We start from the raw sequence: 17939 nt of genomic DNA on the forward strand, positions 1-17939 counted from the left end.
AGGTTTAGAGGAGGAATGTCCCTGAAGAGATCATGAGGGGTCAGGGGTGATCCAGGATTAGAACAGAATTGATCCATGTAATCCATCCTGCACTTTTTGAGAGTGAATCTCTTGGAATTACGTTCAAGAACTTGTGTTAACATTTCAAGTTAGATCATTTTACACGTTCACAAGCCTACTGTAAAATATCTGTATTCTTTTTTATGCTTCTCCGAGTCTTTAGCGACCAAAAACTCTGTTTTTCAGATGTAGGCGCGTGTCTGTGATTCTAATGATTCCGTCCGTGCGCATGCGCGTCGTCCTCGTCTCTCTGCGCGCTGAGCGGAGGCGCGTCTGGTCTGGAGTTTATTCTTCATCAATGCACTACAGCTTTGGTATTATTCGGGGTTTAAGGTAAGTTTAAATGTTTATGACGTCCGAGTAAAATAAAACTGGCTTGTGTGGACAAATTATCAGACGGTTTAGAGAAGAGACATGTTGAAGTTTCGTTATTTTATTCGGTTATTGTAAACAAACTAAAGATTTGACGCTCAGCTGAAGACTGTGGGAACGGTTATAAATAAACTGACACGTTATTCTGATATGGTTCATTCATAAGTGTTTGTGAAGCGTCTTTTCAGACAGAGAAACCAATAGACAGGTGGCGGTAAGTGTCGAGACAAAATTATTTTTCACATTACAGTAATTCGAATGAGATTTGAGGGATAACTTAACTTAAAAGTCGAAAGTCTTCTCACAGGCTTCGTTTTATTTCATTTGATTTTGGCGTTAAATGTGAACACAGTTTAATCACTTTTTTTTTTGTATTTGTAAATATTTCTTATTTTGTATTTATGAAACAGATTGCTAAAAAGTTGCTTAACATATTTGTATTTTTGATGCTAGGGTGTTGTCAGTTTGCCAAGGTGTTGCTATGCACTGAAAAATCATGATAAAAAGTACAATGCATGAAGAAGAATGCACAGCCTGTGAGCGAATGAGAGAGCAGAGATAAACACACACAGAATGTTTCCATTACTTCCCACTCACTCCCTTAGTCTGTCTGATGGACTTGGTGTGTGTGTGTGTGTGTGTGTGTGTGTGCAGAGACACACACAGGTGTAATTAAACTCCAGCAATAACAGTCTGGATGGAGATGTGTGTTTGAACTCTGTGTTAAACTGTGTAAATGAGTCTGTGAGGAGAGAATTTATTCTGTATTTTCATGAAGATTAAGCACGTTTCCCCCCAGAATTCACATTATTATAATATCTCTGAATATTTATTTAAATTTATATTATTTTATTTTATGTTGTTCTTAATTAATATTAAGTTTTGAAAATTAAATCACCATATAGGTAAAAGAAATACTACCATATGCATACCTACCATACACCATATATATATATATATATATATATATATATATATATATATATATATATATATATATATACACACACACACACACTGTATATTTTTTATATATATATATATATATATATATATATACTTGAGTCTGGTATTTGACTCTCTCTTTCTCAGGAGGCGTGTCACGCTGTGAAAGGAAAATACTGACTGATGGGTGGCTAAATGGATTGAGACGGTCTGCCGAGAGAAAGAGTAAGAGAAGAGAGTGAGATGGAGAGTGAGGACGAATAATCCAGCTAATCCAGGCCAATCCCAGCCGTTCAGATTCCTCTGGAGCCACGGACAAAACACTGCGGATCACAAGCGCGTCTGATGTGCTTTAGACGGGCTGTTTGGGGGATCCTGGGATGCCAAAGGCCTGCGGTGAGATTCGTAAACACTAAAACAACAGATTAGAGCCACCGTTGGATGTGGTTTTAAAGGAGATATAAAAGATTTGATGTGTGAAACGGATGTTTGGAAGAAGTTCTGCATCATGTAAATCCGAATAAGTCTCTAATGTGTTAACAGTGGGATTCAGCGATTTTTTAAAAGGATGGTGACATATAGATATCTTTTGAAGACATTTTTGTGTATGAAACATTTTTTCTACTATCAGAGAGAGTGCAGGCTTTCTGTGTTCACTAGAAGGTGTTTAAATTCTTTGTAAGTCCTATTAGGCTTCTTTAACAGGTTATTTTTAAACTGCGGTTCAGGATGGGCAGCAGCTCACAAACCAGTGGAGCTCATAAATATTACAGACGTGTGAACATTTAAAAACACATGTGCAATTGTAGTCAGTATTTATTAGTAGATTTGATGGCGTTCATATCTTTCGAGAGTTTGTCATAATGACACTCTTTAAAACAGTCTTCAGTGACATTTTTGCAGGATATTATAATCAAAATGAGAGTTTTTGTGTTTTTGCTGCTCATCCTAAAGTTTGAATCTGATCAGATCACAGAAGAACACTTATTAGCTTATTAGCAATTAGTTAAAACTGCTGTTTTGTTTAATTAATGCCTTTATATTTACATTTTTACATGTATATTTTACATTTACAAGTTTTTCTATCATTTTCTCTCTCTAGATCTAGTCAAATAATTATTTGTTAATTTAGCATTTATTTAGCTGTATTCTTCAGGGTGTTTGATTGCTTTGTTAAAAGCTAGCATCAAGCCTTTTTTTTTTTTTTTTTTTTTTTTTTTTCAGAAACATCTTTCCACAATTTTTTTATTTCCCACAACATTTATTCTTTCCCACAACATTTATTCAAATGGATTCCAGGTGATTTTTGTTATTCCATGTTATTCCACCATCTCTCTCTGAATTTGTTTTAAGGATTCTTTGACATTTATTTAGCATTTATTGGGTTTTATTTATCTGGGAATTTAATTGCTTTGTTAAACTAGCATTTTTTAAGCATTTTCTGGCACCTAAATTTTTCCACCAGTGACTTTCTTGGGATCTTTTTAATGATTATTTGACATTAATTTACTATTTATTCTGTTGCATTTACAGCTTGCATCTGTTTACATTTGAGGAGCACATCATCATCAACTTGATATTTTGGGACAGACCTTTTGGATTTGGTTTTAAGGATCATTTAAGTCATATTTCTCATCATGAGTCTGGGAAAGTTGCCGGCGATCAAAGGCCTGGTATCCACGTCTCATGGCAAACGGCGGTTTAAGAGTGACCTGTCGGTGGACATGATCAGTCCGCCACTCGGTGACTTCCGCCACACGATGCACGTAGGCCGCGGTGGGGACGTCTTCGGTGACACTTCGTTTCTGAGCAACTACGGTGGATCAGGTAACAGCGATGGCCTACGGTACCCAGATTCACCCGCTGGCTCCAAACCGGCACGTTTTTTGTCAAGAACGTTACAGCACGTACGAAAGACTCCTCTGCCCCGGTTGAGAGGAGGGTCACGTGACTTCTCGTCCCCTCCGCCGCCCATCTCGCCCATCATTAAAAACGCCATCTCTCTGCCTCAGCTCAACATGAGCAACGACGGCCTGATGAGGGCGCTGCTTCCCACCTCCACCAGCTCACCGGACAAGCTGTTCTGCTCCTACGGTACCAACACACACACCAAACACATCTATTATATTTAGGGCTGTCCCTAACAATTATTTTGGTAATTGAGTAATCAGTCGATTATTCTGACATTTTACAGAGTAATCGGATTCAAATTAATTATCGAAGTAATAAAAATAGATAACAATAAGCAAACAATACACTTCAAAATTACTTAAAATACAATTAGCAATTAGGTAATGATAATTGGATCAAATAAAGTATCAAAAGCGAGTAATTATATGGTTTAACTGAACAAAAGTGTGAAAATACATAATATATTAAAAGCAAAAGAACTAACATACATTATGCATTATATCAAAGGCCTGCAGAGGGTGCAAACAGCTTGACGATTGTTTTTACACTTTACAGCGTGATCTAATCCATCTTTAATATTGACTAAGCAAAAAATCTTTAATATTTGGCCATTTCTTTATGACAGAATTGCTACAGCCACTGTCATTACTTGAATATGTGGAGATCAAAACGTGTAAACTCAGAGTGTGGGTTTGAGCTTTTACTTTGAAATTGCAAATGAATCATTAAGCCCAAAGTATACTTCATTTTTGTATGCGTACGCTAGTGTATGTATACACTACAGTTGAATGCGTAACCTTTCAAAGTCGGCTATACTTAGTAGTTTGCACATTTAAAAAGATAATGATGTATTCTCCTGTGCTGAGGTAAGTTTATATGATTTACCTTACAAATCTGATGAAATTGCACACGTTGCGTTCCCAGATTAACGTTATAATAAATCCAAACTCACAGCAATATGCAGAGATGGAGTTTGAGACACTCCTCACATGTAAATGATTACTGTTTGTGTGGAGCAGAATTTACTGTGAACGGAGCCGCTCTGACACACACATACGTAACCTTACCCATGTGTAAATAATTAAAGCGTATTAAACCTGCATATATTTATTTAATTGAATTGTAGTGTTTGTGAATTTACAATTATATTATGCTTTATTATGATTTTTAAATGGGTTTAATATATCATGCGTCCTTGGAAAATGGTCTAATAATACGTTTCATGGATTCTCGTCCATGGAATGCTCCACTTCCGGGATTTTTTTGTAATCGAGTACTCAAATTGAATCAAGGGATTGTGACAGACGTAATTATATTTATCATTATATTTATCAATATAGTTGTTGCTATAGTTTTTGCTGTAGATATTCTTATAATTAGCATAATAGGTATTTAATTCGTTTTCATAATAGTTATCGTTAAAGTTATTGTTATAGCTATTATTATAATTTTGTTATACTAGTTATCACTAGTTATCTTAATAATTATTTCTTTAGTTATATGTATCAAGTTATCATTATAGTTATCGTTATAGTTATAATTATCATAAAAGTTAAATGTATAATTATTGTCATCACTATAGATATCATTATAGTTATTGTTATAATTATCATTATAGTTATCTGTATAATTATATTTTCAGTTATCACTATAGTTTATTTTATTTCTTTCCAAATCTATGAGAATAGCAAGTCCACACTACAACTATAATGATAACAACACAGAGAAACAATACTGCTGGAATCACTTTTAGAGCATTTTTTTTTCAGCGATGAATGAAAAAGTATTAACATACAACATGAATTCATCCTGCTTCAAGGAGCACAAGTTTTTTAAAGAAACATATATAAAAATTGCAACATACTTTTAAAATAAATGGAACGTTATCATCAGCTGATGTGGATGCTACTATAGTTATCATTATAGATATTGTTATAATTATTGTTATCATTAGTTAGTGTTATTGTTTTAGTTGTTGCTATAGTAAAAGTGTTGATTGTGTCACAGTTTTAGTCATGGTTTTGGTATTTTTTTGTTTCGCCACCAAGACAACTAAAATTACATATTTGGTTCTGCACCAAACGCAGGAAGTGAACAGATGCAGCATTTATAATCAAATTAAATTCCATTGCTGCATTAATAGTGTAAACACTCAATACACTTGCCCATAGGTAAATATGTTTATACCTCTTTCTAATTAATCTGATTGGTTTATTGTTTAAGATTCAAGATTCAAAATGTTTTATTGTCATGAGCACAGTGAGGAAAACAGGTTTCCCTGTACAATGAAATTCTTTCTTTGCTGTCCACAGTGAATGCCAAGACAAGTGCAAAAACTATGTAAAAATAAAATTAAATCACACACACACAAATACACACACACAAACATAATAAAAAAATAAATAAAACTATGCCGTAGAAGTAGATATATAAACTATGTAGATGTAGAAGTATAGACTATAAAACTGTTGTTGATCTGCTGCACTACGTAATCTTAAGGAGAGCTATTTTTAACTTCACACAGTATTTTAAAAACTTCTCACTTGAAAATGAGACACTGAGAAAACAGAGATACGATCTGGAATGACCAAAGACACAGACAGACTGAATGACCTTTATCAGTTTGAGTACAAACACCTGCACAAACACACACACACACACACACACACACACACACACACACACACACACACACACACACACACACACACACACACACACACACACACACCTGCAGAAAATGAAGCAGAGACTCACACAGTTGAGTATATAAGGGAGGCACAGAAGAAAAGTGCTGTGATGTTTTCAGTGGCATGTGTGTTTAATGTCTCTGGAATTCTGGAATTTCCCTTATTCTGAGAAACCCCAAACCAACTCTGAAAGACTGACATAAAGACAACAAAATATAACACACACACACTGCACCTAGGTCTCATCCTGCCACCTACTGGACAGTGACCACAATACAGGAGTCAATCTAAATGTACTGTAAGTACAACAGATAGATGTGAAAAAGTGTCATAGATTATGTGACTTTGATGGCCAGTTGTTTTTAGGGGGAAGTCGTGGCCTAATGGTTAGAGAGTTTGACTCCTAACCCTAAGGTTGTGGGTTTGAGTCGCGGGCCGGCAATACCATGACTGAGGTGCCCTTGAGCCAGGCACTGAACCCCCAACTGCTCCCCGGGCACCGCAACATAAATGTCTGCCCACTGCTCCGGGTGTGTGTTCACGGTGTGTGTGTGTTCACTGCTGTGTGTGTGCACTTTGGATGGGTTAAATGAAGAGCACAAATTCTGAGTATGGATCACCATACTTGGCTATTTCATATTTGATATTTCATTACATTTATGCATTTAGCAGGCACTATTATATATAGTGACTTAACATATTATTTTTCCTCTCTTCTTCTGCAGGTCTTCATTCTGGTTTCCTTACACTGCCTCGTTTGTCCCAACTTGACCAAAGCTTTGCAGAAACGTCTGAATTGCTCAGTGAAGACAGTCGACGGAGTTCCTTACTGGAGAACAGCGAGGTTTCAATGACGCGATCTGATTCGCTCTTGTCCTTCACGGTGGACCTTGGCCCCTCCCTCATGAGTGAGGTTCTGGAGTTGATTGACAGCTCCTGCTGCCTTATTAAGAGACATCAAGATCAAGAGATTGAGGAAGAAGAACAGCAAAGCTCTGTGTTTGAGACGGATCATAAATGTCAGACAACCGATGCTTCAGTCAGGTGCCCGATTGGATCAGACATCACTATCGAGCCCAGGAGGTTCCAGCAGGCTGCTAGCATGCTAGCACGTCACTTTGGAGGAGAAAGACCTGAAGAGGAGCGTCAGAGACCTTCATCTTTTAGACACCAGGACACCATACAGCTTCACTGAGACAGAGGAATAAATTAAAGTATGAACAGCAGAAATTACACATAAGAATCAGAATCAGAATGAGCTTTATTGCCAGGTATGTTTACACATACAAGGAATTTGTTTTTGTGACAGAAGTTTCCACAGTGCCACAGAATGACAGTGACAAGACAGAACAAAGAAAATAAAAGAATAAAAATAAAATATGTTAATAGGAAATAACAATATACAAACTGACAATTTGTATGTATAGGTATATTACAATAGACAATTTTGTATGTATAGGTATATTATGTGCAAATTCGAAATGTAGACTAAGTATGTGTGTTAGATAAATAAATGTATAAATAGTGTTATGTGTTCCAGGTTTATTATCAAGTTTTCATGAGTTGGATTGCCTGAGGGAAGAAACTGTTCCTGTGCCTGGCCATTCTGGTGCTCAGTGCTCTATAGCAGGGGTTCCCAAACTTTTAAGCCCGCGACCCCCATGATAAATGCGCTGCTGCCTCGACCCCCCCCCCCCCCACACACACAACCCTCAACAACCCCTTTTTTGGAGCCTCCAAACACCTTTAACTTTAGCAAACAGCGGGATACGTTGTGTTGCTGCGCGTGATGTACGTACGTAACTTGATTGTGATTGACGCTGACGTAATCTCGTAATGTCTGAGACAAAATTACAAATTGAATATATATTAAAATATATATATATATATATATATATTATATTTTTTTATTTGAATCAGACTTTTCTGCAAACACCATTTAACAAGTATTGAATTAACCCTTTCACACGTAAGTTTAAAATATTCTGGCTGACCCCCCCAGCGTGAGTTTTTCAAGGCGATCGTTATTTAGATGTGTCACTTTATGGTTTACATGGTGACGCATCATTGCTTGTCACGTGACACACCGCAGAAACAACAGAGCTGAATGAATGATGATCTGCTTTTATGTCATTTTTCCTTTTTTTTTTTTAAATATTCACAAATTTGTTAGAGATGGCATGAAATAGCTGATATTCCGATTTTCAAATATATGCAAGTGGAAGTGTTTTGTTGTTTAAACACCTTTATAACGATCGCGTTAGTTGAGCTGTATGCGCGACGGCATCTTAGTTTGTGCCGCAGACGCAGTTCAGAGAATCGGATCTGTTGGATTTACAACACGTGAATTCATCTACTTCTCCCGAAATACATAAAAGTAAGTGGATGGTGAACTGGGAGAATAATAGAGTAAACTTTAAAGTTACTTACACAATGTGGATCTGATATGCATAAAACGTGTCTAATTATAATGGAAAGGATTATTATTGCCTCGTCCTTTGACATCAGTGTGTATTTTACAAACTCTAAATGTATTGTTTTTTTAGTACTTATATGTCTGAAACCCTAAAATAAACATTATGTGGTTGAAAACACTGAAAAGTTCTGATGACAGCTCTGAGCGCGCCTGTCTCTGGCTCAGCGCCAGCCAACGCGCGAGAGCACATTTGAATTTCACGTCATGCACTGACCGGTGTGATCTTACACTCCAGGGACCAGCCTAGACTGATCAAACTGTTGTGATCGTACGTGCGAAAGGGTTAAATTAATTGCAACAAAAATATATAGGGCCTATAGAAATCATAGGGATATAGAAATCATCTCGCGACCCCTGCGCCGTCGCGACCCCCACTTTGGGAACCACTGCTCTATAGCGTCAACCAGACGAGATGGTCCTCACTCCAGAACACAAGATCTAGGGGGCGTGGTTGGATCCAGATCCAACTCCTCCCACCTTACATATACCTAAACCTACCCATCTCCACCCCCTGATCCCTAAACCTACCCATCTTCACCCCCTAGATTTGAATCCAACCACACCCCCTGGATCTTGCGTTCTGCAATGAGGGGGCTACTGAACCAGATGGCAACAGTTCAAAGAGGGAGTGTGCTGGATGTGAGGGGTCCAGAGTAATTTACCAGCCCTTTTGCTCACTCTGGATAAGTACAGTTCTTTAAGAAAAGGGAGGGTTGTACCAATGATTTGCTCAGCAGTCTGGACTATCCTTTGTAGTCTTCTGAGGTCAGATTTGATAGCTGAGCTGAACCAAACAGTTACTGAAGTGCAGAGGGCGGATTCAATGATGGTGGAGTAGAACTGTTTCAGCAGCTTCTGTGGCAGGTTGAACTTCCTCAGCTGGCAAAGGAAGTACAACCTCTGCTGGGCCTTTTTCACAATGGAGTCAATGTGAGGGTCCCACTTAAGGTCCTGAGAGATCGTGGTGCCCAGGAACCTGAATGACTCCACTGCAGTCACAGTGCTGTTCATGAAAAATGTATATAACTATTAACTGTTAAAAAAGATATTTTCAGGAATATGCCGTTGTATTTTACTTCATAAAGAATAAAAGAGGATGTTAAAAAACATCAGTTGAGAATGTAAAAAAAAAAAAGAAAACATTTTACAAATATTGAGAAAGACAGATACAGGAGAGAGATAGAAATAATTAAAAAACAAATATTTGTTCGTACTAAGACATCATATTTGGCACTCTTGGCACGACCGTTAAATGATTCAAATCAATCAGCATTTACTTCTTATAAACTTTAATCTTCCTGCTTTTAGTACATATGAGATTTCCGTTCTCAGACAGTTTACAGTGTTGTTCTGTGTTAAACATGTAAGGCCAGAATCATCATCAAAAAGAGCTGAGATCAGGGCCCATATTCACAGAACATCTTAAAGCTAAAAGTAGCTCATAACTCGCCGATTTAGGAGAAAATCTTAAATATAATGGGCATGTCAGTCCTAAATTTAGGACTCCTAAATTTTTGCACTAAGAATGTTTCACAAAGCATTTTAACACTAAAACTAGCTCCTAATTCTCTGAAACATTAGGAGTAGTGAAGAGGACTACTAAGTCACTAAGACCAAGCCAGCAATCTGCCTCAGAATATAAAAATTTTAGACACAACAAGTAAGAAAAGGAGCCAATGGTACGCTGAGTACCTTGGTCTGTGGAATTTGCATTGCAAGCTCCACCTTACCATGTGGGTATATAAGGAGCAGCGCAAGCAACTCACATTAAAGTCTTCACCGAGGAGCTGACCCATGTGGCCCAGCTATTCAGCAGGACAGCAATTATGGCAAGGGGACGTAATGTCTCCGTTCCCTCCTTCAAGGAACAAGGGTTATATACGTAACCTAGACTTTCCCTTTCAGTTGGTCACGTTTGACGTTATGTCAGAAGAGACTGATGAATGTACCTATACCTAACACAGAATGCACTAGGTAGCATATTCCAGCTGGAAGTATGTTAACAGGTTGCCTGCTCGTAGGAGGTCTTACAAAGCACATATCACAAGAACACCAAATGACGAAGAGGTTCCACTTCAGAGCATAGGCGTGTCTGGTAGACAAGGCTCTACCCAAAGTGATGGTAGATACCACCTGAGTTGGCAAGGTACTTAAACCTTCCGTGACCCGTCCAGAACCAACACATGTAGGTTCCAAAGATCGGGCCGCAGGTGCCAGAGGGTGCCCCGTCTCTGAGAAAGAAGGTTCTTCCTCAGAGTGATTGGCCAGGGAGGGGCTGTCAAGAGGATTACAAGTTCGGAGAACCAAGTCCGGCCGGGCCAATATGACGCAACCATGAGGACCTGCTCCTCGTCCTCCCTGATCTTGCACAAAGTTTGTGCAAGAAGGCTCACTGGGGGAAACGCATACTTGCGCAGGCCCTGTGGCCAGCTGTGCACCAGAGCATCCGTGCCAAGGGTGCCCTCGGTCAGTGAGTCAAACAACTTGCAGTTGGAATTGTCTGGCGAGGCAAACAGGTCTATCTGAGCACCTCCAAAGCATTCCCAAATCAGCTGAACTGACTGGGGATGGAGTCTCCATTCTCCGGGGCGAGACTGCTGTCATGAGAGCTCGTCGGCTGCATGATTGAGCCTGCCCGGGATGTGAATGGCCCTAAGCGACCTCAGATGCTTCTGACTCCACAAGAGAAGATGGTTGCATTGTTGTCCGTATGGACCAGAACATGCTTGTCTTTCAGCAGGGCCATGAAGTGGTGCAGAGCAAGCCATATTGCTAGCAACTTGAGGCAACTGACATGCCACTGAAGTCGGGGTCCCGTCCAGGAGCCTGACGCAGCAAATCCATTGCACATGGCACCCAAGCCCATTGCAGAGGCATCTGTTGACACAATAACATGCCTGGAAACTGGTTCTAGGGGAACACCAGCCCATAGAAATGAAAGGTCCAACCACAGGGTGAAGGTTTGGAGGCAGGCAGGAGTGAAGGTCATTCAGAGTGTGCCCTGTTGTCATGCCCATATCGGGACTTAGCCGTGAAGCCAGTGCTGAAGTGGTCTCATGTGAAGCAACCCGAGCGGTATGACTGCCGCTACAGATGCCATATGCCCCAGGAGCCTCTGAAACAGTTTCAGTGGAACTGCTCTCTTGCCCTTGAATTGAATCAGCAGTGACTGCGTGTGCTCTTTCGTAAGCTGCGCGAACGTGGCAACCGAGTCTATTTCCATACTGAGAAAAGAGATCCTCTGCACAGGGCAGAGTTTGCCCTTTTCCCAGTTGAGCCGAAGACCCAGACGGGCGAGGTGTCTGAGCACCAGATCCCTGTACTCGCACAACTGTACTCGAGAGTGAGCTAGAATCAGCCAGTCGTAGAGGTAGGATACGGATACCTTGCTCCCTGACAGGAGCCAGAGCTCACTCTGCGACCTTCATAAAGACGTGGGGAAAGAGGGCCAACAGGAATGGGAGAACTTTGTACTGATATAACTGTCCCTCAAAAGAAAACCGAAGAAACTGTCTGTGTTGAGGTACAATGGAGACATGAAAGTACGCATCCTTCAGGTCAATCGCTGCAATCAATCCATGGGACGAATGCATTCAAAAATGCCTTTGGGCGTTAACATCTTGAACGGAAGTCTGTCAAGAGCTCGGTTCAGTGCACGCAAGTCCAGGATTGCCCGTAACTGAAGAAGATTTTTATTGGTCAAAACATGAACTAATCAAGTATAATCAATATAAATCTAGTCATTTATGAATTAAGTTATCCTTAAAATCGATCTCGCTGGAAACTGGCAAAGGAAGAGGGGGCCAAGAGCGGTGAGGACTTACGTCGCCTACAGTCGTCCACGGCCTCTTGGGACCCGGAGGAAGAGGAAACAGCTCTTTTAATGAAGGTTTGGGCGGAACAAAAAGAAAATGAGAACAAAGGATCCTCCCCGGCCCTCCTCCTGGGAAAGGAGTGGTCCTGCTACCATCCCCTGAAGAGCTGACTTCGCCATCTCTTAGGAACGCCGCTTAGCCTGACGCTCGGCAGTTGTAGGGTCAGAGACTTTGCCCTTCTGTGGCCATCTCCTTGCCGCGGCCGGGGTGGAGGCTGCTGCTGTGGCTGGGCGTGAGTGGAGGCAGCGGCAGGGGTGCCACCTGCAAGACTTCTGAGTCAGCACTGCCATCATGCAGCTCCTTGAGCACCTTAACCTGGTAGACCTGAAGGGTGGCCATGGCGTGCAAAGCAGAAGCGGCCTGAGATGAGTGAGCTATCGTGTCATTGATGTGGAAGCAGTTCAGTTCATAGCGTGCGAGTAAATGGTGATTATTGTGAGAGAAAATCACCAAATGGCTAATAAAAATTGTACCGTGAGGATGTGTTACAAATGTTATTCGCCAATTCTGACTCTGAAGAGGAATATTTGCCTTTTGGAAATGACGATCGGTCATCTAATGATCACGCTTCTCCTGGTACATCTTTGCAGCGCAATGGTGCCGCCGTGGTTGTACGTGAGGATGTGTTGGAAGTTACATGTTTTCATTTCGAAGGTTTTAGTGTTGGGGATGCAGGTGGAAGGGGTGAACGTGGTCGTAGTGTCCATAGGAGAGCTGTTGCTGATCATGCACACTCTAAGGGCCGCCGGCTGACAGTACAGGTGCGGTCAGTGTGGGGAAGGTGCGCTCTGCACTGTGCCATGCAATGAGAGGTACCATACTCTCAAGAACTATAAATGGTGTCACCTAGATACCTGATTGGGTAGATAGCTGGTCAACTGATCAAAAAATAGGCACATTAATTTTACTATGGCACAGTAATCTAGTAGTAATTTACTACTTTTTCTTTTTTTTTTTTCTTTTTTTTTCTGATCATTTGGAATGAGAATAAAAAGACAAAAAACAAACAAAAACAAACCTGGCAAATAATTTAAAACATCCATTCAATATCTAATATTTCCTGAATATTACTGATGAATGATCAAAAAGTAGGCTACTGGTCACATGCGTTTTACTATATTGTGTAGTAATATAGTAATAATTTAGTACTTTCTCCTGTTTTATTGTTGGCTTCCTCTTTTCTGATCATTTTGGAATGAGGATAAAAAGACACACACACACACACACACACACACACACACACAAAACATGCAAATAAGTTCAAACATCAATTCAATATCTACTATTTCCTGAATATTATGAAATTTGAGATGGCTGCCTCATGATGGCGTCATAATATGCAAATTAGATGAGTATATTTACACCCCACTTAAACTTTTGGTCATGCCTAACATTTTTCTAATTCACAGTAGATCTCTATCTTTCAGCCCTTTCAAGCCACAAGCTTTTGCAATCTTGATGTCAAAATACAGCATTCTTTCTCAAAAACCCTGGCGCCTAAAGGGTTAAACAAATAAAATCTTTTGTGAATGGTTTAGAATAGATATAAAATCTATAAATTACACTATGTATATAAAAACAGAAAATAAGAAAATAAGTATAGGCTACTTTCCTTTTTGTGACACTCTTTTTTAAATTAAATTAAATTCAACTGATCGCGCAGTTGCCTCACACGCATAAAAACAAACTTAGCAGTTCTAGCATTGCTAAATTGACATTTCAGCCATTTATAATCAAACTAAAATGCAGTCAACCAAACATTAAAATTTGCAGTGCTCAATTTAAAAGGTCTGATGTAAAATCAGTGTGCATCACCCAAAACGAACTTTTTTGCACCTGTGATGGATGATGTTTTATGTGGATATTGAAACATGTATAAAACAAGTACATGTACAAAGTACAAAGCCTTGTTTATATAATGAATAACAGTTTAGCAACCAAATGTTACATAGTGAAAATGAAAACATTTGGATTCTTGTCGAATGAGAGAGGATTGTGAGCCCAGGGCCCGTTTCAGTCTTGCTTTAAATATATTTATTTCAGCTTGACGTTTGTGAATGCCACTATAGAATAATAAGCGGGACCAATGGTGCTCTTTTTTTTTTATTTTTTCTCTATTACATATTTTAGTAATCATCATAAATTATATATCATTTGAAAGCTTAAAACCTCGTTTTTTAATTGGACATTGCGTTACCATGGAAATGGTACTTTAAAATCTTTTAGCGGTCTCCTCCCCTTAGTGGGTGGAGTCAAGTGTCATATTACAAAATGTATTACGGTCTTTTAGAATCAAAAGTTTTTATAATCTTGACAAAATACATTTATTTGGAAAGGTCTGAGTCTCAAGATTCCATATCTGGTGGTTATTTTTTGATAGAAATAATATTGACAGAGAAATTTAGACCTTTGTGACAGAAAAATGCATCAACAAAAATTCTACAGAGTTTGGATGGCACCCAGTGGCTATTTGTGGTATAACGCCCTAAATAAAATCTCACAGGAACCTCTTTTTTGTATATATACAGTATATCAACTTCAAATTTGGAACATAACTTATTTAGACACAAGGCTTTAATTTTATATCAATTTTGGATTCAAAAATACTTTTAAAAATATTTATTTTATATTTAAAAAACATAGTACAGGGCCTTTTCTATATAGTAAATTTAAACTTCTATAACTTTTTGATACTTTAATATTTTTGAAATGTAATCTGCAGATTGTCTTCTTAAAAAGAAGTCCAACTGTAGGTCTGTATCCCAAAGCATTCATGAATTATAATAATTTAAGTTTGGATTGTGCACTTTCACGTCTTTGTTAAAAAATGGGGGTTATAGCTACTTACTTTTCATTTTTGTTCTGTAATACCATTTAATTTAAAGGATTTGTAGTGGCGTAAGGGAAACAAAATAGGCTATATAGTGTTTATAATGTTTGTAAAGGTTTTGTTATATTTACTGCTATTTAATGTGCATATAAATTAATGTACTTGTTTGCAATTACAAGGTTAACAGGTGTTTTGGAGTAAGATCATTTTCTCTTTCATGAGATTTATTTTTCTTTTTGGCCAGGTTATGTTTCTCCATGTCGTAAACTCTAGGACCAAGGCTTCTAAACGAGGGTGCTTTCAGGGTGCATAAAATCATTGGTATGAGGGGATTGGCAGCATATGAATGTTGCATGAATCACACGTGAACCCTGTCGTAAGCTGATTTGTGTGCTCGGATCTGCACTTCTTTCTATGTTAGATTGATAAATGAGGCCGAATGAGATTTAGTGTGAATTTACTCATACTAACTGGAGAAGTATGTATTTCAAACTGCACTTCCTTCTTAAAACCATTGTTAAAGGGGTCATATGATGTGATTTCAAATTTTCCCTTCTCTTTGGAGTGTTACAAGCTCTTGGTGCATAAAGAAGATCTGTGAAGTTGCAAAGACTAAAGTCTCAAATCCAAAGAGATATCCTTTATAAAAGTTGAGAGTCAACTACGCCCTCCTAAAACTGCTAATTCTAACACGCCTCTACATGTCTACGCCACTACGTGGGAATATTTGCATTACACCACCCAAATGTTCATGCAAAGAAAGAAGGCATAACTTTTATTCTCGCTGTAGTACTGTTGCTGTTGCTGCTGCCATGTTGTGAAGACGCTGTGTTTCGTTGTGAAAGCGAAACTACTTTGTTTGGCCTTCCAAAAGAGGACACAACTAGAAATCAGTGGTTGAGTTTTATTTACTGTTCCAGAAAAGTTCAACCCAATTATTCATATGTGTGCAACATTATTATTTCTAACATAGTGGACTCATCGAAAAATACAGTGGCATCATCTGTATTAAAGAGAAAAAGTCACTTTATCCAGTGTTTAAATGAATAAAAGAACCTTGACAGCTTTACTTACTGGAGTTCCACAACTATTGACTTTGTTCTCTCTCACCGGACTTGTGTGTAGGTTATGTAAAAGAGGAAAGCAAGCATTTGGACCAATGCACTGTGAGGCAAGGGAGGGGGAGACTTAAAATGTTTCTAAACTTAAAACACATTTTTGCCCTGTTTGTGTTGTTTTAATGCTTACACAATTATTTAAAGTAAAAAACATTATTTACAATAAACAACGTGTTTTAACTCATATTTTTAGGGGGGACAACCCCCATGGTTTCCGCCTATGTAGAGTAGTGCTTGGTGTTTGTCGTTTCTCCGATCACAAATGCAGACATGGTTTTATGTTTATGCAGCGCATTGCGCAACACAGCACGTAAAAAGACAGTATAAGTCATTATAATCAGTAGTTATGTCCCCACTGGATGCAACAAATGCCTAATTTGTAATGGGTTTTATTGGTTTTATCTCGTTGTGCCAGGACACGGCATCACACTATGGTAAGGGGTGTGACATTTCCGTCACATGCTTGAGGTATTCAGCCAATCACAACTAACTGGATAGCTGGCCAATCAGAGCACACATCGCTTTTCAGAGCGATGAGCTTTGTAAAAATCGACACGGTTCAGAAAGATGGGGCATAGAGGAGAAACTATAATCTACAGTATGTGAAAAATAATGTGTTTTTTGAACCCTTAAACCACATAAACACATTGCATTACACCAAATACACAAAATAATGTTCTTTTTAGCAACATCATATGACCCCTTTAAACACAATTAACTCTTTTCCCTCCCATAGTAGTGAATATATAATGGATGCACACAAATTCACTGGCTTCCTATGCTTCACTCTGTGCCCTGTCTGGTGACTAGCAAGTGCACCAAATGTGATTGACAACGTGAGCTTCCCAGAGACATGCAATGCTATCAGTTAACTCAAGAGTGTGAAAAGGTTAGTTCTCAAACGTACGGCCCTGGTTGTGATGTATCTTGGCCAGATATCCAAAACTCTGAATGTAATCTTGGAACAAGCACTTGGCTGCAGTCCACCCTGACTTGTTCTTGGTTGGGTAGGCTTGGACGAACCTTGTGAAATGATCCATGACCACCAGGATATATTTATATCCTCCACAGCTTGGCTCCAGGTGCAGGTAGTCATTGCATACTGGCTCCATAGGTGAGTGTGTTGTGATGCTACCCATGGGTGCACAAACATGTACAATCAGTTTCTTCTGTTTTATGCATGGGCACTTTTGCAGTCATAGACTTTTCCATTTCAACTTTCATGAATGGCCAGTAGAACTGCTCCCTTGTCAGACCCAGTACTCACTCTGTACCCATGTGTTCCATCTTGTCACGGAGGTACTTGAGTGCAAGCTTTTTGCACTTGCTCTGTCTCCCTCAATCTTCAGTATTGGAATCCTCCTTCAAGGTGCAGCTTGTTCCATTCATTCATTAACTTTCTGTTGGTTCCTGTCAAATCTCCCTTGATCTCATCCATGAGTGTGACACCATCCTCCTTCCATTGTCTCATTTGAGAGATTACTGAATCTTCTTTCTGGGGTTGAATCAGTTCCTACTGCCCTATTGTTGGCAACTAGGTGGTGAATTGTTGTGTTTCATCCTCCACAGTAGACATACATATTTTGAACAAGATGAACGTGGATCAAGGAATCATCTACTGTACCTCTGTGAGAGCTCATAAAAAGCACACACAACATATAC

General features: G+C 39.1%; 1 protein-coding gene across 1 annotated transcript; it reads left to right on the forward strand.

The window, feature by feature from the left end:
• Positions 1–303: 303 nt before the first annotated feature.
• LOC109108330 (cdc42 effector protein 1-like) lies at positions 304–7323 on the forward strand. The gene is made up of 4 exons (XM_042719443.1): positions 304–393; positions 1525–1773; positions 2911–3471; positions 6704–7323. The coding sequence occupies exons 3-4, from the start codon at positions 3015–3017 to the stop codon at positions 7171–7173; spliced, it is 927 nt and encodes a 308-aa protein (XP_042575377.1). The 5' UTR covers positions 304–393; positions 1525–1773; positions 2911–3014; the 3' UTR covers positions 7174–7323.
• The last annotated feature ends 10616 nt before the right edge of the window (positions 7324–17939 follow it).

This window comes from Cyprinus carpio, chromosome B3, assembly GCF_018340385.1.
Source record: "Cyprinus carpio isolate SPL01 chromosome B3, ASM1834038v1, whole genome shotgun sequence".
NCBI lineage: Eukaryota > Metazoa > Chordata > Actinopteri > Cypriniformes > Cyprinidae > Cyprinus > Cyprinus carpio.

What these genes read in the sequence shown, in the direction of transcription:
- LOC109108330 (XM_042719443.1), top strand. Translation starts at nt 3,015, where the DNA reads ATGAGTCTGGGAAAGTTGCCGGCGATCAAAGGCCTGGTATCCACGTCT. An exon ending in CAAGCTGTTCTGCTCCTACG is followed by an intron (nt 3,472 to 6,703) that starts GTACCAACACAC and finishes CTTCTTCTGCAG; the next exon opens with GTCTTCATTCTGGTTTCCTT.